General features: G+C 34.5%; 1 protein-coding gene across 1 annotated transcript; it reads right to left on the reverse strand.

The window, feature by feature from the left end:
* Positions 1 to 8,317: 8,317 nt before the first annotated feature.
* Positions 8,318 to 20,437, reverse strand: LOC142334807 (ras-related protein rab7-like). Its single transcript, XM_075383127.1, has 5 exons — positions 20,335 to 20,437; positions 19,882 to 20,090; positions 16,198 to 16,545; positions 12,950 to 13,063; positions 8,318 to 9,476 (listed from the first exon to the last, which is right to left on the reverse strand). Exons 2-5 carry the CDS (start codon positions 19,912 to 19,914, stop codon positions 9,345 to 9,347), a joined length of 627 nt encoding a protein of 208 aa, XP_075239242.1. The 5' UTR covers positions 19,915 to 20,090; positions 20,335 to 20,437; the 3' UTR covers positions 8,318 to 9,344.
* Positions 20,438 to 27,194: the final 6,757 nt, after the last annotated feature.

The following is a 27,194-nucleotide window of genomic DNA, read 5'->3' on the forward strand; positions in this document are numbered from 1 at the left end:
AATGTCAGCAGAGATAGAACGCTTTTTCTTCTCCTTCATTCTACTGGACTAAAAATTCAATCTTTTTGCGGATTATGCGTTAAGTTACGGTTTTCTGGCATTGATACTACCAGATTTCACAATTGTCTTAATTTTTAGGCATTGGCCCATTTTTCACGCTGTTTCTCGTTTTTTTTTACATTATCACATTATTGACAGTTCACATATTACATTATTGGTGTTCGCCATAAGGAACAATTGAACATATAAAAGTTTTTATAGGCATATATTATAGCTTCGACGCCCGTTTCTCGAAAAATTTAATTGAAATTTTTACATTTGTCTTTAACTGTCGTTTTTACTTTGTCTTTTCAATCGTATGAACTTTCTTGGTTAATGAAAGTTCTCAATATTTTTTAATGGAGGAACATTTGAGCCTATATTCTGATTTGAGTAGATATCTGAGGGGTTTCATGACTTTGGGGACAATTGTTTTCAAAAAAGAATTTTAACTTCCAATTTTTGTTCTTTTTTGTCTATTTGTTACCTAGTCTCGTTAATTACAGGTCAATTATCAACTAAAAGTCGTCGAAGGAAGGTAAAAGTGTACAAAATCTAATGTTTTCGTTATGACTTAACTGCCTTCGGCAAGGGTTTTTCTCGATAAAAAATTAATTAACTTTCAATTCTGGTCTTTAAATGGCGTTCTTTTTGTTGATGTAAGACATATTCTGAATAATTAAAGGTCTCATGGAATTACTTTGGAGAAATAAATGAAGCTATTTAATTATTTCATTTTGTAACTAATGGTTTTCATGACATTGAAAATAATTGTTTTCGAAAAACAGAAGTTATAATTCATTTTGCCTCTTCTCTTTTTTTTGTCGACTAATTACATATTCTGATTAAAAAGATGTTCCATGCCAAATTATTGGCCTTTAAAGAAAGCTCAATTGAACATATTTTGATGGGCCAAAAATGGCTTTACAGCTTCGACAGCGTTTTCTTGTGAGTTTCAGTTGAATTTTCGTTTGTTGTCTCTATTTGTTCTTCTTTTTGTAACCGGAGAAAGAATTGAATAATGGCAGGTGTTAATGCGCTCATATATGCGATCTTAAACATGTTGGATTTTTTAAATTTCTATCTAATGGTTTTCATCGCCTTGAAATTAATTGTTTTTAAAATTATAGGCTAATTTTTAGCTTTGCTGTTTTTATTTTCTTTTGTCTAATTGGTACCGAGCCTAATTATGAAGTAGTCCATATCGTTTCTAAAGAAGAACAAGCTATTTTTTAAGTTTCAATTCTGTCTGACGCTATTTTGACCTTGTTGATAAATTAATTTAAAAAAAATGGACAAAAGTTTTGGATGTAATTAATGTTTGTTGTTATTGTTGTTAATGTTTTGTCGTGCTTTCTCAATAATGGCTGATCTCATCAATCTAATATGGTATTTTGTTTTTATACTGCACTGAGTTATTTGCGTTGGAGGCTGTCTTTTTGTTCGTAAACTTTTTTGAAAATTGCTTGAATTTTGGGGGGTTTTCTTATCTTTTCCTCCTTGGGTAGACATGTAGGCCAAAAATGCGGATGAGCGGGGCCGGAACATTATGAGCAAACGCAGAGTACTGAGCCTCCTTGTTTTAATTATTCTCATGCGTTTATTAGATATTAGCTGTACCTTTATCTAATCCTCGGAGACACTTGAGAAGGGGTCTTTGGCCCAATGGTGATCTCTCTGTAGTCAAATGATTTTGAGGCTTGATATTTTGTGCAAATGAGTGAGCAACTCCATGTGAGCAACTCTCTTTAATCCATGTAAAATTTGTTCCTCTACCAGGGTACCCCTAGACGAACTGGGACGGTTCTCAGATTAGATCTCATAATTCTTACAAAAAGCTCTAATCCGCTAAGATAATTCAAAGTTCTTGAAATTAATAATCAGCTCAGATTCTCTCAGCCAAAATCCTTTTTCAATTCGAGCCCCACTCACTGAATAGGAGCGCCAACATAAATTCAATCTACTGCCTTCAAAAAACTTATTTTCAATCACAAACTTATCCAAAATTCGATCTCTAAATTATTAAAATTGACCTTATGCACTTTAGAGAAATTTGTTTACAGAAGTTGCTAATTGTACATATTGACTTGATTTCAGCTAACAGACTTTTCCTCAAAAAACAACAGGACAATTCCTGAAACATAATCCAAAAAATTGAAGGAAAAATTTACAACTAATCTATCTTAACAGCAGATCAATTGAATAAAGCCGGCCAAAAAGACAGTTAAGAGCCAGCCAAAAGATTAGAGAAACCAAAATAATCAGATAAACTAAACAGAAAAATAGTCATTATATTTCTGTTTAGTTTATCCGATTAACCTCTTGAATTTTTCACCTTGAAGTCAAAAATTGATTCAATCAAAACACACATTAAACTAGTCACAAGCCTTGAGGTGGGTTTATTGGCAACTGAAGAGAAAAAAAACTAGAAAAAGACAAATACTTTAATAAGAGTAAAAATTGCAAAAATTATTGAAATCTTCTAAATTTTGCAAAATTACCATGTACAAAATCATTTTTGTCTACTGAATCTGTAACCAGTAACCCATCTGCAACACCTAAAGAAGTTTCATTAAAGATCGATAATTTCTGAAAGTGATAAAAATTTTCAAAATTTGAATTCAATAGAAATTTTTACTGAAATTTCGATATAATTCTTGATATTTAAATCTGCAGAAGCAATTCGTTATCTCCAGAAACTATCGAACAACCCTATTTTAAGCCTAAAAAATCATTTGCCCATACAGAGTGAAATTTGGGAAAAAAAATAATTTTTAAAAACCTTGAGAAACATTGCAAAATTTTACAAGAAAATCTTGATAACAAAATTCTGAAAACCAATCTATTGCAACTAAAATCTATGCCGTAACCTATTAATAAACACCCGAGGACGTTACCTGGCCACTGAGTCTGAAAAACTTGAAAAACAATTTGAAAAAATTCACAAATTTATCAAACAATTGCAATAATTAGTGATATTAACATGTTGAAAACTATTATGATGCAACTAAAAACAATTAATTGGCTCGGACATTTAAAAAAAATCAAAAAAGGACAAAAATTATCCAAAACTTAAAAAAATTGCAATTACTATAAATTTTCGGAATTTAGTTTGCATTACCAAAACATTACTCAAAAAAACAATCAAGGGCATTTAACCGTTGACAAAACCATTAGATGTTGAAGCGAACGTTAAGTGAAGACCACTTGTGAGGGCCTCTATTGCAACTTAATGCCTGTCGAGCTTACCTGCTTATCCCGTTTTCAAAGCCAAGTCATCAGAAATATTTGTGAAAACATCCTAAAAAACAGCACACCAATACAATCCATATACTTTGGATTGTAATAAGTGTCAGGAGTGAGTGACGTCTGCAAAAATTATAAAAACTGTAAGAGCAACAAGCCTTTTCGCTCAACGTATTGTTTAACGTTAAACATTACGTACATCCCCTAATTAATTACACTAGGGGACAGATTGTTATCAAATCCGAAAATCTAAAGTATCAGTTAAAATTAAATGATGTTTCAACAGGAAAACTATTAGTTGCAAAACGATAAGTAGAGCAAATTAAATTAAATAGAAGGCCGACGAAAACTAATATCATTGAGTCATGAAAGGACAACCAAAACAATAACCAATCAGCCATCAATTAAATAAAAGCTTGAATTTGTTCATTTCTGCTTTATTAGAAAACCAATCGTACATACCTTTGCTGAGTGTATATGATCAGATTACAAAAAAATAAAAATAGCTATTTTATGGAATTGCATAGGTGTCAAAGTCAAATTTTTTTCTTTGAACTTCACAAAAAATAGGTTAAATTATATCTCATCAGAAACCCAATTAGAAACTGTTGTAAGAAGTCGACAAAAAGAACAAACAAATCGGGTGAAACAAAATATGCAGAAATGATGTTTTGAAAATGGAGAAGGCTTTGGCTCACATTCCAATGTTCTGAATGAATAAAGCCTATAAATCTCAATTTTTTCAAGAATTATTTTTCGAATTAACAATGATTTTTGATTAAAAGTTAAAACACTCATTTCCGATTGGTTGGAAGTTATTCTTGCTTTCAGGATTTACCATGTAGCTATACTCCACTCTTGATCCGGAGTCAACAATGAATTAATAATTCAATATCTCTCTATTTGCTCTCGATGAGGCTTGTATAACAGGCTAGGTTTTAGATTTCGCGCCCGTGCACTGAGAGAAACATACTTGAAGTACTACTAGCCTTAAGATTTAGAGTTAACTTTTATAGAATTTTACAGAAGACTTTCTCGGCTAATCTTATTAATAGCTACACTCAGAACACGTCTAAAGAAATTACTCCCAAGTCAAGAAACATTACCGACTAACGCCGCCCGAATTGCTTTCGAACCACTGAGGAGCGGTTGCCATTGGTAGTAGCCAGCTGGGGCGTAGGGATGCTAGTATTGGTGGGGAGGTGTCAACATATAGGGGTAGGGTTGTGAGGGCTGGACAAAGGAGGGTCCAAATAACCAGGTTGAGCAGGTTGGACTAGGGGTATGTTGGAGGGTCAAACATTTAACATTAATTGCCGTAAAAACCATGAAATTGCCTCCTCAAAATTCTTACTGAACTGAAATCTGTGACTGATAAAGCTTAAGGTTCTAAGAGAACTTAATGCCCTGTGGAAGACAAAAATTCAAAGGGGTCATGAAAAATTGGTCGATCGAAAAATAGCTTAAAAAGATCACAGAACTAATATAATTGCTACAAACTTCGCTTGAGAGCATTAAATAGCCGCTCATTGAGGGATTCAAGGATGCAGCTAAGCACCATTTAAAAACGTGCATTCGCTTATCAATCAAGCGCAGAAAAAACTAGAAGACCAAATGCCGCATGTAAAAATTTTCCCAAAACCAGAAATTTATTTGAACACCAAATTGTAATTCCTTAAAAAACAATGTGAGGCTTTTAACTGAAGTGCATTTTCGCTCCCTTTAATACTCCAGCGTAAATAAGTAAAGGACACTACTATGGTTTCTCATTACTAGAAAATAAGGTTTGATCATATCTTTGAAAAATCAAGACCACAAATCTTTTGGATTGTAACAAGCAAAAAAATGCAAAAATTGCCCAGCACAGCTATAACATTTGCAGCTATTTGAACGTAAACCAATTATCATCGGCCGAATTGCCATCGAACGAATGGCGAAGCAATCAATTTAGAATTGGGCAGAGCTTAGAGCAACTTTCATGACGTAAAAACTTGTTACAAGGGAAGGCTTTGAACCAGAGACTTCCTAGATAGGATCCCCGGACAGTCACCACTACGATTCACGCGATACAAACGGTCTTCTTTTTGAGCCCCGTGTACTGCCTCCTTCATATCAGCTCTACAATGAGTCATCGACAGAGAAACATACTTGAAGCACTACTAGCCTTATATTTAGAGTTAACTTTTATAGAACTTTAAAGAAGACCTTCTCGTTAATCTTATTAATAGCTAAACTCAGAACACGTCTAAACAAATTACTCCTAAGTCATGAAACATTACCCAAGAACGTTGGGCGAATTGCTTTCAAACTGGTGAGGAGCGGTTGCCATTGGGTCATTGGTAGTAGCCAGCTAGGGTGTAGGGATGATAGTAATTGGGGGGGGGGGGGGGGGGGGCGGGCGTGTCAAGGAATAAGTGTACGATTGTGAGAGCTCTACGAAGGAGGGTCCAATAACCAGATTGAGCAGGTTGGACTATGTGTATGCTGGGGGAGGGGGGTCAAACATGGAAAATTAACTGCCGTTAAAACCATGAAACTGCCTCCTCAAAAATTTTCAAAAAAATTATTCTGTGACTGATAAAGCTTAAGGTGCTAAAAGAACTTATTGCACTGTGGAGGTTACCTGTTTATCCTCTTTTTGAGAACGAAAATTCAAATGGGTCAGATGAAAAATCGGTCAAGCGAAAAATCGATTAAAAAAGACCACAGAATTAATATAACTGCTACAAACTTGGCTGGAGAGCATTTAATCGCCGCTTATTGAGGGATTCAGGGACGCAACTACGCACCATTTAAAAACGTGCACTGGCTTATAACTCAGGCGCAGAAAAAACTAGACCAATTGCCGCATGTAAAAATTTTCCCGAAACAGAAACTTATTTGAACACCAAATTGCAATTCCTTTAAAAACAATGTGAGGCCTTTAACTGAAGTGCCTTTTTGATCCCTTTAAAACTCCAGCATAAATAAGTAAAGCACACAACTATGACTTCTCATTAATAGAAATTGAAGAGAGACCATATCTTTGAAAAAATTAACTCTTTAAAAACTGTAACAACCGAAGGAATGCAATAACTGCTCCGCGCAGCTATCACATATGCAGCTCTTTGAATATATACCGATTATCATCGGCCAAATTGCCATCGAACGAATGGCGAATTAATCAATTTAGAATTGGGCGTAGCTTAGAGCAAATTTTATGACGCAAAAACTTTTTACTAGGGAGGGCTTTGAAGCAGACCTCACAGATAAGATCCCCGGACAATTACCGCTACGCTACACGCGATAAGAACAATTCTCTCTATCCTTTTTACTTCAGCAAAAGACTTAATTTCTGAATGCTCGCAATCACTCAAAAAAAATCAAAAAGTCAAGCTGGAAACTCACACGAGAAGTGAAATCGCAAGAATGTTGAAAATGGTCCGGCGAAAATTTCGAGGGTAATTAAAACAAGGAGGTTCGGTAACGTGCGTTCGCAAATAATGTTCCAACACTACTTATCCAGAATTTTGTCTTAATTCTCTACCAGAAGATAGAAAAACGTTCAAAAATCTCACATTGATAAAAAAATTGGTTTATGAAATAAAAAGTTTCTTCAAACTCAAATCACGCAGAAAGATAAGTAACGTCACATTAGTGGCCCAATCAGACCTGCCATTTTTAAAACTATAAGACCAGACAAAAAAATGAAGGAGCAACAATAAACATAGCCGGCAGATTGCCGGAAAAAATCTGACGTTGACGCGCTAGCCTCACATTGGGATTGAAACAGAAAAACAAAAACGAAGAGAATAAGTTTTTAAAAAAATGTCCCAATTCATTCTGCAGTTTCAATTAGATTCAAAACCTATACTTACTTCAGCTTCGAACTGAAGGGTATTAAGCTAAATACTAATATCAGCTAGCAATTGCTCTAACGAACTTTGATAATCTAATTCACTGACTTAATGACCGGGTTTTATCGGTTTATTCCGTTTCTTTTGATTTTGGTCTTTTAACATTGACCGTATTCACTAAATAACGTAATTCCGTGCGCGAAATACATTACAACCCATTCAGTTGAAACAGTGAGTGAGGTAAGTCAGAAGTCAAACGTGAAAATTGTGACTTGTAAAACGAAAATTGTAATCAAAAAGAAAAGCGAATGAAAAAAAAGAGAGCGTCTAAATAATAGCAGTTTGAGAGGCTTCGGGCGGCTATAAAACATTTAAATCCCAAACTCAATGTCCTTTTTTTAATATATACATAAGTCAAAATAACGGCGAAAAAATTTTATACTAAACAAATTAGTTGGTTAATTTGTACTTCACTAGAAAAAACTAGAGACTACTCCATGACGAGGCTTAGTAACAAGACAAAATTATCCAAAACAGCAAAGTTTAAAAAAAGACGTTTATGTTTTCTTGAAAATAAAATAACTTCAAATGAAACCCTTTAGTTATCGATTGGATCTCTAAATAGGTTTATACTCATTCATACCTCAATATGAAGACATTGAGAAATGTCATTATCCAGAATTTGTTGTACGTCGACAAAACAAAGGACATATTCAGACGAGAAACACAAAAATTCCATAAATACGACTATGTTTCGAATAAAATTAATTTTAAAGACGAAAACATTAGCAATCAACTGAAAAACTATTGATATCTGGCATTATTCAGATTATTAAAATAAGAGCAACAGTGGACGGGGCAACGGTGATAGCCTTGTCTTTGGCTGCACGAGTTCTTTGGGGCTCTTACGGGGGGGGGGGGGGTTGTTGGTTGTGTGTGTGGGGGGGGGGGGGGGGTCAAATGTCAAATGGGTCAGACGAAAAATCGGTCAAGCGAAAAATCGCATAAGAAAAGACCAACAGGACTAATATAATTGCTACAAACTTCGTTTGAGAGCAATTTATAATTCAATTTTCCAGCTTATTCAAATCTTTTCATTTAATACGCGATTGACCTGCTCAAAGATTTTGCCTGGACACCAGCCAGATTTTACCCATTTACTAGAAGCAGTCCTTCAGAATGCCAGGTAAAAAGAACGCATGTGAAATTCTATTTATGAAAATATTGACTCTAATGTATATAGGTTTGAATAAATTCAGAATAAGGGAAGAAAAACACACAAGTGATCAATTTATGATTGATAAAAATGTTTCGACGATTGATTGCTAGCTGCTCAAGGTTCCCCCATTATAAGACACGTTTCTTTGGACACCCCCCCCCCCCCCAAAAAGAGCATCACTATTGCAATTTTTCTACTTTTTTATCTGTTGGGTGGGTCTATCCATTATCAGTAAAAACGCGTATTAATTTGTTCACATAGGTTTACGAAATAAACAGTTTTTCTTCACGCGGGGGAAGGAAATAGTTCAGTTTAATTTTTCTCAAAGTATTCAGTGTTGTTAACAATCAACCGTTCAGATTTACAGATAGTCGTCCCTGCGAATTACTCTTTCTATACACACATTTGATAAGTTACAAACAAATCAGGTAATAGATTCTTCCATGATTAAGGTTGAGATCGTTGCCAGAATTATCTGCTTTGAGTTGTTGAGTCTTCCTCAATTTCTACCATCCATAGCCGCAGCTGACATTTCTACTATTCAAATTGAACCATGACCACCTCAAAGCACGGCTTGTAATAATCGTTATCCAATGGAATTATCATTTAGGGAAGATAAGGCCGAAAATATATGCAATATATAAATCTTTACACTAATTGAGATAACATTAATTCACTAATGGGGGAAGGAGGACGGTCAGGCTGATGGAGAGACATGAGATGGGGAGGGAGGGGAGGGGGGGGGGGGGGTTGATTTCAAAGGAAAGAACATAGGTCTGCGTGAGTAGCTACAATTGAAAGTAAGCATTTGTAGTTGCTAGTTTGATCCAAAATCGCTAAGTTGATAATATAGGCCAAAACTAACAACATCTACTCCACATCCACTCAGTTGACAAGCTTCCGACTCTTCCTAACATGGTTTTGCTGTCTAAAAGTCAACATATTATAGTTTATTTTCTCAATGGTGAGTAATGATGTTGGGGGTGGGTTGTGGTGGACTTGTGTTAGCAACTGCAGCCTTTGCTGTCCCTCGATGGCTCTGTCCTACCGAGGTCAATTTGGGCTGGGAAGTCTGCCCCGTAGTTGGCGTAGTCGTTCTCCTGGGCCAACGCATTTGTTGCAATTGTACAGAAAGCCTGAAAAACAGCACGCATGCTAGTGATAATCTGTGCACGGTACCAACTCCCATCTCTAAAATAACTCAAAAATAAATTAAAATAGTAGTTTGCTGGTAATAGTAGCTGGCCGTTTCATTATAGGTGTACTCTGCTGACCTCCAATTACGCTCATTTTCTGTCCTCAATTAAAACTGAGTCAATGAGCCTTAAAGTCAGCACGCGTGCTCAATATCACTTCTTTTGCTTTTCGGTGAAACAACCCACCTTTCAAAAAACATAGCCGGGAGATTTCAGAAATGAACCCAAGGTTCGCACTATTTAAAAAATTTTGACAAAACTTAGGCTTCAAAAATAGCGATCCTTTTTTGAAATTCAGGATTAATATTATCTATACAGTAAAATTACAACAGATATGTTACGCCAAAAATAACAAATCTCAGCAAACAAACTAATCTCGAAAATAATGGTTTGATTATATCTCAGATCCATCCACTAACTTTAATTGAGACTGAACTTATGTCTTCAAGCAACCATGAGTCTTTGAGTACGCTAAATCACGCGTCAAAAACACGTTTTGCTTTTAGGATAAACTTAGACCAAAAAGCTTTCACGATCACTTTCATTGAAACTTGTGGCTTGAGCACCAGAGAGATAAGAAGAGTGCCCGGGATGTTGCAACAGATTAATGTGTTGGCAGGCAAAATACATTTTAATCTGATTGTAATATGCTTGAACTCAGAAGTAATTCAAACCAATGGTACCGAAAATCAATTTGCATCCCTGATAACATTTCCGATGATGCTGTTCTACCCTTGATACAGGTCAGCGGAAAGCTCAATTTTTACTACTTCGGTATGAAGTCCACCCCTCACTAAAAATTGACTAAAATTTTAGGTATAGTATTGTCCATTTGCGAATGTATTTTATATCCACGCAATAAAATGGAATAAAATCATGAAAGACTGTCATCATTGTCCACTACTTAAAATTCTCAGATAAAATTAGGCTAAATTTCATTAATGTTTGTATACCACTGCCTTGTAATGTATTCGAGCAAAGTATCTCACTAATCTGAACATTCTGATGATACAACATTGGCAACATAGCAAGAATCTTCATAAATCACAATGAATGCGCTAAGATCTATTCATGCTTCATTTATAATGAAACAAAAAGAACTAACATCTACTTTAGAGCTCATAGTTCTTCTAGTTTCTTTATAAGAGATTACAACACAATATCCCCTTCCTTCTTCAACTACAGCTGATGATTTTTTTCTCCAAAAAATAATAAACAAATCGGCTGGAATTAAAAATAACATGAGGCTTAAAATTAGCGTTCAATCTCATTTTGGTGACGAGCACGCAGTGGTTAGTTCTGAAAACTTGATGTGTACAAAAAGGAAACGTCGAAAAAAAAACGCGAGGCTCTAATGAAACCTATTACTGCTTTGGAACCCCTAAAAACTTAACACAGCATCATTTTTCTAACATGACTAATTCCTTCGGAAGACTCGTAATAAAACAGAACATTCAAGCAACTTCAAAGCCTTTCAACACCGTACATCTTTCCATAGAAAAAACATAAACCGACTTATGTGGGAAGAATTGCTCATGAACGGCAGGCGAGGCAATTCAGTTCGGGGGCTGTAGCCTAGATAAATTTTTCTTTTAAGAGTGCGAAATTAGTTTACCATGGCGGGATTCCATTCATTAACCTCTCGCTCCCCCACCAGAAGCACTGCCCCATCGGCTATCAGGGCCTTCTTCTTGCTATGTAGCAATCAATTTTATTTTGGCAACAAGCTTTACTTCGGAGTGAGAGCAATGACGATCACTCAAAAATAAAGAACGAAAGCGTGAAAAAGTCACTTGAGGAGTCCAAGAATGTTCTAGAACAAAAGCGCAATATGGTCAAGCAAAAAATTTGCATAAAAAAGACCAGCATGTTTACAAGCTTAGCCGACAGATTGCCGGAAAATAGCCGCGAGAGACGATTGTGGCGTTACATGAATCGAAACAATAGAAATAAAACAGAAATATCGACCACCAGTCCTTCAATAGACCACTAGACATTTTGGGTTAGCTTCGGACTGTCATTTTTATGAGACACATAAGCTCTATAAGGAGAAAGCTCTAATAGGGCTTTTCAAAATGAGGATCTTTTCCGTCTGTGCCCCCTCAGCTTAGTGGGCGCATATTATTTGCACCCCCCGATGCATGTGCAATATTTTTTACATAATGACTTACTATGTAATGGCACGTGCTCTCTAACTGGGGGGCGAATAACGTACTGGGGTGGCACAAACGGAAAAGATCCCGAAATTAATATTCGAAATCAAAAACTCAAGACTAATAATCAAGAATTAGGGCATAAATGTTTGGCACTACTTAGATGCACACTATTGACCTTTAATAAGTAAATGTTCATAAAATTTAAAGTTCCATAAGTGAGTTCAGAAGTCATTTTTTGAGTGAGGTAAGTCATTGAAAAAGTCAATTCCAAGAAGTCAGGGTAAGACGAATAAAAAATCTGTTAGATGAAGTAAAAAAAATTAGGAGCGCTATAATAGCCGCCTGGAATTGAGGACGTGGCTATTAAAAATTGCTATGAACTTCGTTCAAGAGCAATTAAAAACTGCCTCCATTTTTTAATGCTTTTAAATGCTTTGAAAACTGGTTCTGAACACTGATTTTTCGAGGATGTTCACAATCAACTTCTGTTATTTTTGATCACAAAGTACATTATAAAGGCGAAATCTTATTATTCGCTAGTAAAACATACTAATTCACAAAATAATGAGGAAATTCTGTCAGAAACAGTGATGCTTTCAGTGTTCATGATATCAAAAATTTATCTCAATTAAAAAATTATCTCAGCCTTAAAGACCTCAAATCTTTACAAAAAAAGTTTTGGATTGTTTCTCGTATTCAAAACAAGCTGCTTTGAAGAGAGTTTCGCTCTTTATACACTTGTTACGCATAATTGGTTATTTTCCCTGTTTTTATTCACAATCAATACGTCGAAACGAACATCTATTATTTGTGATTTGTAAACCTATACTTAAAAATTAAAAGAATTGATACATTTGGAAAAACGGGAGTTTTCATTCACTTTTTTTCGACACAAATAACAGTCAAATTCCTCCTTAAAACAGATTTTGACTGCTGGTGCAATGAAAAGAGAAAAGTCAACAGCTGATAAAAAAAGAGTTTTAAACATTTGTAAACTTAATCAATTAATGACTAAATTAAAGTGTTGATAGTTCTGGCTGTGTACTTTGCATTAGCACACAGCTTTTCAATTTTTAAACTGAAGATGGATTTGAACTTAACGTGCGTACGCATATTACCGATACTCCTTGTTTATATCAGATTATAATACATATACACACTTTTTACATCTATTTTAATATCAATTGTGTTCCTAGCATGTTTAAACATTAGTTCTTATTTTAATATAATTAACTTAAGAAATAATAATGTACTGACTTGCTCGACGTTTATTCCCTCCTTGGCGCTGGTCTCAAAGTATGGGATGTTGTTCTTCGACTGGCACCACTGCTGCGCCCTCTTCACTCCAACCGCCCTGTTTTCCAAGTCCACCTGAATACCAATTCCTTTATTTATATAGCCATACTTTCTCAATTTAGGAGGCCAATGATAAACATATTGATCATTGTGCATATGAACATATTAACAATGATCTAACAATGAACAAAACAGCGAAAAAACAGGTGGCTAATTTTCGCTTCCAGTCATTGGATACGTCAGTTAATGAATTTAAACCAAAATTATAAATTAAATTAAATTAATTAAATGAAATTAAACCAAAAATTATAACGAATTCATACCAAAATTCTAAACATAACCAACTAACGTCGGGCGAATTACTCTCAAACGACCGACGAGCGGTAGACTTCGTCAGAAGCTAGACACGGTTTAGTGAGGCTAGCTTTAGCTTAACTGAAGGGGTGTGAGGGGAGCGCAGTGGAGGAGGGGGGGGGGGGGTCAACCTAAGAATCGCTTTTCACACCATAAGTATAAGACTCACTGCAAAACAGTTTCTGAATCGCATACTTGGAAACTAATTAGCTGAAAGGCTCTAAGAGAACTTAACGCCCGCTGTGCGCAACCTGTTTATCCCGCTTTTGAGGACGAAAAGACAAATGCGTCAGACGAAAAATCGGTAAAGCAAAAAATCGCATAAAGAGACCATAGGACTAATATAAATGCAATAAACTTCGTTTGTAGAGCAATTAATAATATATTAATATAATATACAAAAATTTACAAGAGCTATTCGAACTTTAAGGCTATGCATACCTTCAGCACAGAAAACTACGCATTAGTTTGTTAACTTTTGCCGACTTATGAAATTTTTAAATAGGATTCCAACGTTTCAGCACTTCTGAAAAGGCGAAATACGAGACTGACTCCATTGGCTATTTTGAAAGGCACAGTTAATTTACATCTTTATCCTCGCAAAAAATTGCCCACTAACCAAAAAAAACTCATAGTATACAAGGTATGCAATTAACATTGATTTCAATAAGGTTATTGTTCCGACCCCAGTTGGGGGGGGGGGGGGGGGGGGGGACTATATAATCAAATGGGTTTTTTGTTCAGTCAATTTTGGCCGATCGATAAAGCTTCAGAATTTAAAAATTTGGCATTCCTAATAGACGAAAGGCAATAAAAAGGCAAGTAATGGTCTCAGAGGGAACTTAACTACAAAAAATTCGAATTGTAATTGAGAGCTGTTTTTAAAAATCATATTTTGTGCTTTATTTCAAGTCACTAAGAGACTAGTCACTTTTCACAAGGTTTCGTTCAGGACAAACCTCATTTACAGTCAAATGACGCCCAAGGAACAAAAATTCGTTTTGAAGGAATCGCTCAAGTTTTTCATGGCGTCGACATTTTGACGAAAATTCTATTTTCTTTTTGAGATCATAAAATTCATTGTAGTCCTTTGGCAGTCTCGTTGAAAAAGGTTGAAATAGGATTTCTTATGGGAATCAATTAAACCTATCTAATGCTTTGAGTGGACAGCTAATGGCTGTTAAGACTTCAAACACAATTTTTCAAAAAAAAATTTAACATTAATTGATCTTAAACTTAACTCTGTGTAATTGTAAGTCAATCAAATTGATTAGTGGTATCTTCCAACTATTGGTTTTATGACTTCGATGCCACATTTAATAAATTTAAAACAAATTCGGATATTTCATATTGCTGGTTCCTTTTGAAATCTCATCAGATTATCCTAAAATTGACAGTTCCCATAAGACGTTCAAAGGATCATACACAAAGTTTGCAGAGAAAAGCTTATGGTTTATATGTTTTCGACACTTTCTTACACATTACTAGTTTTTGCCAGCATTTGTTGTTGTTTTCATAGTCAAAACATGTAATGTTATGTCTTATTGATGACTTATGAATGACAAACATCATTGTCTTCCCATCGAGGCATTATTTGGCAAAATTATCGACTTCCGTTGAAAGCTATTGAATTTAACGCCGTTGATACTACGGGTTTTTTTTTTAAAAAAATCGTGGTTTAAATATATTTGTTTATACTTGTTTTTTTTAGTCAATTTGTTACAAAAAAACAACCCCATTGCTCTTAAAATTATTTGAATTTTTTACTGAATAGTTCATTTTTTAATGGCTTCGACACATTTCTCTCAATTTTGTGAATTTGCTATTTTTGCCTGGCTTTTTAATTCTTTATGTAGTCTTCTATATGCTGAGAGTTCTCGTAAGCTTGTAATTGATAATTGAATTAACTTATTTGAGGCAGTCAGTGTATAGCTCAAGGTCTTAAAGTTTCAATTTTTTTAATAACTTCCCTTTTGTTCTCTTTTGTCAACTCGTAACTTTTTTATCATCGAGAGGTCCCATCCGCTACCTTGTAATTCAAACTTTAACGTGTTTTTTGATATTATGACGTAATTGTTGTTTTTGTTAGACAATATGCGTTTTCATAAATACTTTGTGATGGGTCACAATATTTGTGTTTCTTTTGTCTTCTTTTACCAAATTCGCGTTATAACATACCCCAATGATTTTCAAATGAGGCCAAGGTGAACATATTTAACCTTTCAGTATAACTTTAACCGAATTAGTACAAAAAACAATTGAAATAAAAAAAACTTAATATTTAGATTATAGCTAATGATTTTAATTACCTAAATAATTTGTGTTTTCGCAATTTGTATTTTTTTTTATTATTCTGCACCTTTAGTCCGTGTCTATGGTTTAGTCTAGAGTTTCGCCTCATTATTTCTCCTTTTTGTCGACTTGCTACCTAGTCTCATTAAAGAAAAGTCTCATCTGCTTTGTAATTAAGAAAAAGTAAATTTGTATAGCTAGGATTTTGTGATTGTAATTTGACTTTGTTACTAGGTAGTCCCAAATTTGCCGAAAATGTTTCTGCCGAAAAAAATGTTACGTTTTTGCTTGTTTTGTTGTTTGTTTTTTCTCGGAGTTTTATTAATGGTAGATCTCGTGAGCGCTCTAATGAGGCATGGCATTATTTAATTCAATTAGTAGTTTGGGTGTGTAACGATTTCTTCAAACTCAAACATCTATTTTTGATTTTCTCTTCAATTGGTTGCCAATTAGGTCAAAACTGTAAATGAGCTCGGGTTGGAACATCATGTGCAAACGCACATAAACGAGCCTTCTTGTTTGATATAAAAACTGAGATGAAAACCAGAATTTTAATAACAAACTTTATTTCCGAGCAGCACAAATGGGAACTCTTCTGGGTTGCGAGGGGATGCCTGGATGAGGAACTCGTCTCTCCACGACTCCAGATTGCGAAATGACTGCTGGCTTGTGACGTCATACACTAGGACGCAGCAGTCGGCACCGCGGTAGAATGCCACACCCAGTGACTGGAACCTTTCTTGTCCTGCAGTGTCCCAGATTTGCATAGTGACGTTTCTGTCATCAATGAGGACCTCTTTCGTGAGGAAGTCTGCACCTATAGTGGCCTTGTACTGGGCTGTGAATTTCTTGTTCACGTACTGGTTCATAAGTGAGGTCTTGCCAACGCCACTGTCGCCCAAAATGATTACCTAGAATGCCCAAATATTCATAACAATTGAGGGAACGAACTCATTGATAGTCCCCCGGCTAGGTGAATATTGCTAAAGAGAATCCGAAATAATTCCGACTTTCATCTCCGACCTGGTTCCCGATTAATACCAGATTTTCTCATGAACTTCATTGGAGCCACCTACCCCACACATGTATTTGAAATCCCTTGATGGGTATCTTTTCTGCAATGGGGTTTTTCAAATTTCCAATTTTGCTGAAATACGAAGCAAAAATGCGATAAAATAGGTTTAGCTTGAAAGTTAAAGAAATTCCATCAAAGAGTTCTTTTAAAATTCAACGTGAAAAACGGGATAAAGGGTATGAGAACTGCTTAAGCTTATTATTGGTGCTTATTATTATTATTATTGAGAAAAAGTGTCACTAGCAAAATAAATTTCTGTTTTGCCTTTCCTTCCTTTACTCGCTGCTATTTATTTAATATCAAGATGACTAGGGGGAGACTGCGTATCACAAAATGTTCCAACATATGTCTCAAGTTTGTCAAACTTTTTATTCTGAGTTCAAAAATCATTTGACGGTCAATTTTTCAAAGCACAAAATGCAGCATTTTCCTTTTTTATTTTGGAAATATGAATATTCCAGAAGCCTCATAATAATATAACTTTACCAGATAAAAAAACAATTGCGTTGCAGTTATTTTGCAGTGCATAATTGATTTTCAGTTCAAAATCAATTTCATCAACTTCAAAAACAGCACCAATCGAAAGTTAATTTCAAACTACTTTCAATTCAAGCGTCCTTTATTAGCAATATTTAAATAGAATTTAAGGCGAACCCAAAAGATTTTCTTCAATTCAAGGTATTTCAAGAAAAAAAGTTTTTAAATATATTTTTATAGTTGAAAAACGGATGTTTTTGTATATCGATTAAATCAAGCTGGTAGACTCTGGTGTTTGCTGATATCATATTTCAACGAAATTTGGATCAAGTGAAGATATATTCAAAAGTCAACTAAGTATCAGATGAGAAGAGCGAAGCAGTGTTGAAAAACAATTTATTTTTTTCTGAAAAAATTTCCACTGATGTTGCTCAAAAGTTTCTTTATGTAATCAGCGCAATTCAACCAACACTGCGTGTCAAATGAAACCATTAATTACCTGGAATACATGGTTCCGGAAAAAATTCAATAAAAAAACGTTTTTCGTAATTCACTAAAATAATTTACTTTTATTTTAATTATTAACATTGAAAAGAATCCTAGCGATATTCCACTCAGTCTGATATAAGACTAATAGAAGTTCTCACCAATGTTTGCAACTGGACATTGCACGCATCAGTCACAGAAAATCAAGAACATAGCTGGCAGATTGCCAGAAAATAGCCGCAATAGATTCGTAGATCGGCAGTCTAAAAAAAACAGTAAAAAAGACAGACCAAAAAAATTCGTCTTTTCATTGAAGGCTGATCTGTTATATTTTGATTAAAAATCTGTATAAGTTATTGCTGCCTCTATTAGCTGATCTCAAATAACCTTCATTTAGAGTGACACACACCCATTTGACCTTATCTCTTTGAATTAAAGTAAATAAAAGTCAATTTTAAAGTGAGGAAGTCATTTTTGAGAGTGAGGTAAGTCAAGTGTGACCAAAAATTTAATCACGCGCATGAACAAAAAAACTCGCTCCACTAAGAGCGAAAAATGACGTCACACATGCAATTCAGTTGAAATTGTGAACAAAAAGTGGCTGTGACGTCATATGGTCGTAACAAAAATCATGACGACGAAATAAAATAAAAAACCAAGAGAAGGCCAATAATAGCCCCAGCTATCGCTGTGCGGCTATTAAAAAACATTTTTATTCGTTATTTCCCCACAGAGTTATTTTTCTCTTGTTAAGTCGTTGAAATACGCTTAAAGAACCAATTCAATAATTTCTATGTCAAACTAAACGTCATAAAACGTTTGACGCAGGTTTAAGAGGTATAGCACGGGTTTATAGATATATAGATATTTACAAGAAAATTCTTCCAAAAATTTCCTGATCTGAATAATTCGTTTCTTAATAAAAGCAAAAGTACACAAGTCACATTTCCAGTCAAGTGAAAATAGCAGTCATTTGTGACCCAGTTGAGAGCTTAAATGAGAAGTTTTCTGATGCATCAGGAACAATCAAAACGAAATAGAAAGGAGCTGTTTTCATTTTTTCTCAGAAAATGGATTTTCTGTTGTTCCACTCTCAAGTATCAAATGTATCCCATTTGTGCAAATCTGCAAAACACTATTAAATCAATTTAAGAATGAACTATGGGATGCGTGCTTAGCGTAAGGTCACGCAGAAATTGGCACAAAATTACTTGAAATTTGGTTTAATCTTTCTATTTGATCGAAAGTTTTAGTAAATTTGAAACACTGCCTCCGTTGAATCGCGAAGTCTACAAAAAAGTGGCCCTAATTTGCACACAACATATCTTGTTCAGGAAACCAGAGAAAACAAAACAAAAAAATTGTTTTTTGTCTTTTTTCTCTAGAAAAAACGTTTCTATACACAGGAAACAACTATAAGGTACTAAATTCTTCCAATAATAAAAATTAGAAGTGAAAATTTTACTGAATAAAATAAAGCCGTACTCGCATATACATTCCCCTGTTTTGAAAAATGTTGGAACAATAATAAAACATTCACATACACGCACAGCTAAACCAACTTAGTCGCAATGGAGATACAATGCAGTTCACAATAGATGGATGTATTAATGCCAAAAATCCTAATTCTAATTCCAAGAAATTGGTGTTAAATAAATCATGGTTGTCATCACATCTTCTGTTTAAATCGAATATCATATCCACTTTCAGCTCCACATAGGAATGTTCCTGTCACGATAATTCGTCTTCAAAGCGAATTAAGACTGCGAAGATGCAAAGGACTGATTTGCGCTCCCTGATCAATACTTGTCTGCTTGAACTCCGAGTGAAAAGGCTGAAATAGCTGTGCAAAATCACAGGCAAGCATGAAGCGTGCCTCCTTGTTCAATTCTGAACACAAGTTTCATGTCTTCTAGATACATCAGCGTCACTTGTTGCACAAATTTTTGACCATTTTAATCATGATAGTTTTCATGATAAAACTGTTAGTTATTTAAAGGAAAGAGGGCCGACGAAGGTTTTGCGACTAATAAAGCTCCGGGTAGGGTAGGGTCAAGAACAAAATGAATAAAATTGCTGCGTGCGCACAGAAACTACTTCTCGGTTAAATTCGTCTAAGATTTGTCATTCCAATTTGAAATGGGTTCAAGTTCAAAGTTTCGTTGACTTGCTCAAACAGCTCTCAAATTTATCAAAATGAGTTTACTACCTTCAAAAGGACCTTCTTCCTGGCTCCACTCATTTTTTAACTTGTAGTTTCTGCTGCTGTTGTTTGGGTGTTAGTGTTCAGAGACTGTTCAAGATTCAATCTCTACCGTGAGAGGGCGAATGACACGGAACTTGTACGTGAACGATCAGACAACTTGGTAATTCTTTCTGCTGCAGGAGGAGGTTAGAAGTGGATTTATTCAGTTTTATCTGAAACAGTTCACGCAATAAAGAACACCAGTATAACTAAAAATCAACTAAAGAGAATTTCAAAACGTGTACGCAGGGTTAGTTACGACACAGATCAACTAGCAACCGTCTCGCATGGAAGCCTTCAAGGGTCCTGGCCAATAAACACAACAGTAAGCAATTACTATAAGCACTTAGGAGCAAAAATCCAGATTTCAAAATAAATCAACCAGAAAAATTAGTTTCAACTCAGTGGACGACTTACTTTGTACCGTTTCGACAGGAGCGCTATAAAATACAAACAAATCGTTCAGTAATATTTAGCACAGTGCAAACATCAACAAGGACTAAGATCATAACGATGTTCTCTCTCACTCTCATTTCATGTTGTTGACTCGAGTTAATATGTCATAGCATGAATCACATTTGTCAATTATCATGAACTGCTTTAACTTAATTCAACATACCAACCACGCATAACTTCATGTTCGAATGGAGCTTACTAGTAGTTTTAACATCAAATGGACTTTCAAGAAAGTCAGTTTACATTTGTTTATTGCTCAATTGTTCTCCCATTGAGAAATTTATGATTAGAAAGAGCTCAGGCACATCCAACTTTGGCCTCAAGGATAATGAATTGACCTTTAAATTAATTGCAACGATAATTAATGACTCCTGGTGGCAAATTTACCATTTTAACATGCAAGCATTTATTTTAACATAACTGCATAAGTCTAAAACGGTCTTTGTAAAATATCTTGGCCTATCTTAACCTCAACAATTCAGGGTTTTTGTTAAATGTTTACAAATTTTTGTTCAGAAAAGCAAAAAAACATAGCTGGCAGATTGCCAGAAAATAGCCGCAATAGATTCGTTGATCGGAAGTCTAAAAAAAAACAGTAAAAAAGACAGACCAAAAAAAATTTGTCTTTTCATTGAGGGCTGATCTGTTATATTTTGATTAAAAAATTGTATAAGTTATTGCTGCCTCTATAAGCTGCCCTCTAATAACCTTCATTTAGAGTGACACATACCCATTTGACCTTATCTCTTTGAATTAAAGTAAATAAGAGTCAATTTCAAAGTGAGGAAGTCATTTTTGAGAGTGAGGTAAGTCAAGTGTGACCAAAAATTTAATCACGCGCATGAACAAAAAACGCGCTCCACTAAGAGCGAAAAATGACGTCACACATGCAATTCAGTTGAAATTGCATGAACGAATGAACAAAAAGTGGCTGTGACGTCATATGGTCGTAACAAAAATCATGACGACGAAATAAAAAACCATAGCCGGAAGAATTCCGGAAGCGACTCGAAACCGCAAAACCTCACAAACAAAATCCTAATTGCAGCTGAAGCAATTACCATTTGAATTCAACCATTAACTCATTACCTCCCCTGGTCTGATCTAAAAATTGGTGAAACTTAAACCCCTGTCACCAAGAAAAAATGCAGCAAAATTTTATATTGTTGAAAATGTTTGATAACGTTAAAAAATCCGAAATAGATAAGCAGGTCAAAATACTGATGGCCTAAAACAGCCGAAAGGGCTATCAATTGCCCTCAAATAATTCATGATTCTGATCTCAAAAAGATCAGAAAAGCAAACGGTAGATAATAATCTTAGAAACTAAGTTAAATCTTTTTTAAAAAAAAAAGAATACTCAAAATTAAGAATCAGAAAACCACTATAATTACAGTTCTAATCGCTGCAATTAAAACAAAAAACGGCACATACTTCTCCCTTGTTCTGCATATGCTAGACAACATGATTTAAAACTAATTCAAAAAATAAAATAATCGTAGAAAAGACAAGCAGCAGAAAAATGTTCAAAGGCAAAAAATCGTTTAAATTAATACCAAGGCCGGAAGGAAGTTGCAGTAGATAGTATTAAGTATAGTAGAGGCTAGCAAACTCTCAGTACTGCCTTGTCTTGAAAATCAATTGCAAACAAAGAAATGACGAAAATCTAAGAAAATGCTGAAATCATTCAATTTTTTAACAACTGAAACAACCAAAAATAAATGTGCCATAAAAAGCTGCCAGGACAAAACTAAAATGATACTAACTAGAATGAAAAGAACATGGACACAATATGAGGAACACCGTAATAAAAACAGATTCTTGATTTTGGAAAGTCAAAAAAAAAATTAAATTCAAGAAAAACGAATACATTTCATTGTTCAGCATAGAGACATAGAAAAGATTACTAGTCGTCCAATATAAAGATCTATCCTCCTGAAGTGAACAAAAAAATAAGAAAAACCAGATATCAAACATAAGAAACATTAAATATTTTACAGAAAAAGGTCAAAAAAACTTTTAATACTGCTTTCATGAAAAATGGAAGCTGAAAAAATCAATATACCAAAAATAAAAATAGGTGCCAGGAAAAAGCTAGAATGATACTAACTAGAATTTTAAGAATATGGGCACAATGTAAGGAACACCGTAACAAAAAAGCATTCTTGTTTTTTAAAAAGTTAAAAATCAAATTAAAAAATCGAGAAAAACAAATACAGTTCACTACTCAACATTCGAGACCTAGAAAAGATAAGTAGTCATCCGATACAAAAATCTATACTCCTGAAGAGAACAAAAAAATTGGAAAAATCAGAACTCAAAAATATAAAACATTGAAACATTTTGCAAAAAAAAAAATTATCAAAAAACTTTTAAGACTGCATTTGCAGCTTCACCTGTTTTTCAAAAACTGAACTCCAAAAAATGATTGAATTTTTATTAAAACGCAATTAAGGTCCCTCATGTTGCACAAAAAGACTATTTCTAGTAATTACAATCAAAATACAAACAAAAAACTGACAAAAATCGGGAAAAAACTACCAAAATCGGATTAGCATATGTACAATTTTATAAAACAAAAATACACCGAGGTAGAGAGAGGTGTTAAGTATATGAATTATCAAAGGGAAGTTGCCAAATGAACTGATTTTTGACAAAAAGACGGTTAAAAGATCTAAGAATGAAGAAATTAATAGAAAAAAGTCAAAAATTAACTAAAAAATCAAAAAATATGTGCCAATTTTCAAATTGAAACCCATATTCAGGCTCTGCAAAACACTGTGGCATCAATCTCCGATGTTGGCATTTCAATATAGTATCGAATAAAAATTATTTCTACAAAAAACCAAATTACAAGCAAAAAAAATTGGCCACTTAGACGAAAAAACGGCTAAAAACGGTTATCTATATATGCCATTCAGTCAAAAACTACTTTTCAAAGTCAAAAAGTCATTCACTAAACGCAGCGCATGATCAAAAAACTTCTCTCGCTTAGCGAAAATTTGTTCACCAAGACAGCTTTTCTCACTTTCGCTTTTAGGTCAAAATGCCGCGTGAACAAATCTTCCTGTAAAAAAAAAAACCGAGAGAAAACCAATACTCCTCTTCGAGTCGTAAAAAAACCAAGAGAAGGCCAATAATAGCCCCAGCTATCGCTGTGCGGCTATTAATGATTGAAAAAAGTAGCATCGAAGAGCTTTTGTCAGAACATATGGAATATAACCCACTAAAGTCGGCTGAATTGCTCTCAAACGACTGTCGGCTGAGGGGTTGGCTTTGATAGTCGCTAGCTCAATCTTAGGGCCTCTTTCACTCCTGGATGACGGAGGAAGCCACTAAGTAATGAGAGGGGGTAGGGTTGTATCCAAACCACCCAACTGCCCTTAATAACGTTAGTCGGAATTCCCACTTCAACATTTATCTCGTTTCTCAAGACAAAAGTCACGAAAATTTGTCGGTCCGGGGATAAAACCAGAAAAACTCCCTTTAATTAAAAACTCATGAATTGCCTCCGAAATAAGTTCAAACAATTAAAAAGAGCATTGTTTTTATTATCAAATTGCGCTGCCGAGCTGTAATAGTTAATTGGTGCCAAACAGCCAATTGGTCAGTTAACTGGTGCCAAATTCAAAACAATGCTTATCGCTAATAGTGACCTCAATCTTTTTGAAATCCTTCTGAGTCAAAAAAGCCCAGCCTCCAAAGCACAGATATTTGGTATATTCGAAGATGGTCGCCTACAAGCAATTGAGCAATAATTTCGGAACTACGGTGAAAGTTAGGGTACTTCTAGGGCAAGTTATTTTTCATTTCACTATCATATAGCTTGACAAGCAATTAGTTACAAGGAGGCTCGGTAATGTGCGTTCGCACATAAAGTTCCGACCCGGCTCATCCAGATTTTTGACATAATTGTCTACCAAATGAGGAACAGATAGAAAACCCCCAAAATTTCAAATATTTTTCAAAAAAATTGGTGTATGAACAAAAATATCACCTGCCTGCAACGCAAATACATCAAAGGAGTAAAAAAAAGATCAATTAGATTGATGAGATTTGTCATTATTACGGAGGCGAGGCAAGACGAACACCAAAATCAAACAACAGCAACAAACATTAATTACATCCAAAAATTTATAAATATTTTTTTAAAAAAAACTAATAACAAAGTCAAGATAACGCCAGATAAAACTAAAATCGAGCAAAATAACTTGTATTTTACTAGAAAATATATGGGACCAGTCTATATAATGCTCGCTTACAATTGACAAAAAAGAACAATAACAGCAAAGTTAAAAAATTCGTTTTACAAACAATTAATTTCAAAGTAATGAAAAGCATCAGATATCAACTGAAATTATAAAAATGTTTCATTATCACCGATGTCTATATAGGAGGGCACTAGGACCTGTCTTTATCTTTATTCAATTTTTTTGTGGTTACAAAAAGAACAAAAAATAGAGACAAACAAAAATTCAATTGAAACTTGTAAGAAACGCTGTCGAAGCCATATTCTGCCCTCAAAATATGTTTGGTTGCGCCTTCTCTGAATGCCAATAATGTGATATGTGACCTCTCATGAGATTAGGTAAAAAGTTGAGCGAAAAACGAGTAAAATTAAGAAAAACTTTTGTCTTTCGAAAACAATTATTTTCAAAGGCATGAAAGCTATTAACCACAAAACGGACCAAATAAGTTCATTTGTTAAACCAAAGGAAGCTATTAAGATCTGTAATTAATCAGAATATGTTTTACGCTTACAAGAGCAACATCAAATAGACAAAATTCAAAAAACAAATTACTTTTTGTTGCGAAAAACCCGTGTCGAAGCCAATAGTCAAAACTAATTCTTTAGAAACCTTAGATTTTGCACACTTGCGCCTTCTCTCAAACCCAATAATGTCATATGGTATCTGTAATTAACGAGACTATGTAACAAAAACACAAAAAAGCGAAGTTAGTATTTTTTACAATTGTTTTTAAAGTCATGAAAGCCATCAGCTATCAACTCAAATCAGAAAATAGGCTCCTCCAAACCTCCGTAAAAAGACAGTGAGACCTTTCATTCTCCAGGACATTTCATATGACTAAAAGACAAAGTGAAAACGACAGTTAAAGACAAAATAAAAAAAAACGCAATTAAACTCCTCCAGAAAGTGGTGTCGAAGCCGTTAAAACCATAATCTGCATCTTTCAAGATTTTTGATTTTGATTTGTTCAATTGTGCCTTTTTTGAACGCCAGTAATGTGTTATGCGAGTGTGTATAATATGACAGTGTGAAAAACGAGAAAAAGGGATGAAAAATGGGCATACATGCCTAAAAGTCAAAAAAAATTTGTGGAATCTGGTAGTATCAAAGCCGAAAAACATATCCTAACGCGTATAACTGCAAAGAAGATGAAAGTTTAATTCGATAGAAAGAGGAAGCACTCTTTCTTTGCTGACACTAAGCTACAAGTTGACCAAATTAAGATAAAAAATAGTGACAAAGTTCAAACAGCCATTGTTTATTTAAAAATCAATTAAATTAAAAAGTCAAAACGACCACAAGGTCTCGATTAAAACTAGATACAAAAACTTGCAACTACTTAGGAAGCCAATTGGGCATATTGCCAGGGAGCTTTGATTTGAACTGTTCAGTTTTTGAATTAACATTAGAAAGTAATTTTTTAAAAAAGACCGACTGATTACAATCCGAACTATTTTTGGATTGTAACAGTCCAGAATTGGAACAAAACTAGCCCTGCTATTGCTGTCCGTCCTTTAAGAACACTTAATTGTTTCGAATGTTGTAGATATAGAAAATTTGTTAGTTAAAAAATCAAAAAATAAATGCTGCGTTTTTGATAATCATCGAGAAAAGTTAGCAATAAAAACGTCAAAATTTTAGTTTCAGAGCAGAAGTTGAAGTAGGACTAGCGCCTTTTGGAGTTTGCAAAGATTGTGTAAATGTTTTTTGGATGTGTACTGCCGGCAAATTCAATCAAAGCGGACCAAAGAAGCTTTTTTCGTGCAATTTTCGACAAAAAATGCTAAATTTTGAAATATTTAGCCACAATTTTAGCCAAAAAAAAATAAGTAGTCAACAATATTTTTTGTCTCCGAAAATCAAATCAACAACACTAAACAAAATTTTATGCAAAAACTTCGGAAAATTTGATTAAGCAAATCGGTCTAATAATCAGCAAAATTTAAACCACGATAACTCGCTCTAGAAAACGAAATTCAAAAAAAATCTTTTTTAATTCCATATTCTACGCCGGACGGGCTTTTTAATGATACCACTCACAGCTCTCTACGATGAATATATCGATCGGTCAAAATTGACTGAGCAAAAAAACATTTGAGTATATAGTTCCTCCCCCCTTAAAAGGAACAATTATAGCATTGAAAAGAATATGCTCCTTTAGATTTAGAAAAAAGCATGAGCTGGCAATTATTTAAGGTGTCGGTAAATTTTGATTAGATGCTAATTTGATTAGGCGGATCTTTCTTTCAAAAAATTGAATCTAACAGAACACTGGACGACGAGGAATATCAAGACCAAAATGCTACACCTGGTTTTGCGGCTTTTAAAAGGTTCACGCAATCCTTCCAGTTTGAAGCCTGTACAGTATAATATAAGCATTCTCAAGAAATTCGTCAAATCAACTCAAAACAAAAAGCGATATTAGATTCTAACCTAACTGAAGCGCAGAGACGAACCAAACTCCATAATCTAGGGCCAGTTGATCAAGCTGCAAACTAACTTGAAAACTAACTTGAGAAAATTAACTTCAGATATCAAGGAACCAGAAAGAACTGGTGCAACAAGGGGAGA

Source organism: Convolutriloba macropyga, chromosome 2 (assembly GCF_964194025.1).
Source record: "Convolutriloba macropyga chromosome 2, txConMacr16.3, whole genome shotgun sequence".
Taxonomy (NCBI): Eukaryota; Metazoa; Xenacoelomorpha; order Acoela; family Convolutidae; genus Convolutriloba; species Convolutriloba macropyga.

Bases quoted from the DNA above. Each gene is read 5' to 3' on its own strand.
- LOC142334807 (XM_075383127.1), bottom strand. From the start codon at position 19,914: ATGAGTGGAGCCAGGAAGAAGGTCCTTTTGAAG. The intron at 13,064-16,197 runs GTTTGTTATTAA...ATTGGTATTCAG, and splicing joins TTGTGCTGCTCGGAAATAAA to GTGGACTTGGAAAACAGGGC. The intron at 9,477-12,949 runs GTCAGTACATTA...GCTGTTTTTCAG, and splicing joins AGGGAATAAACGTCGAGCAA to GCTTTCTGTACAATTGCAAC.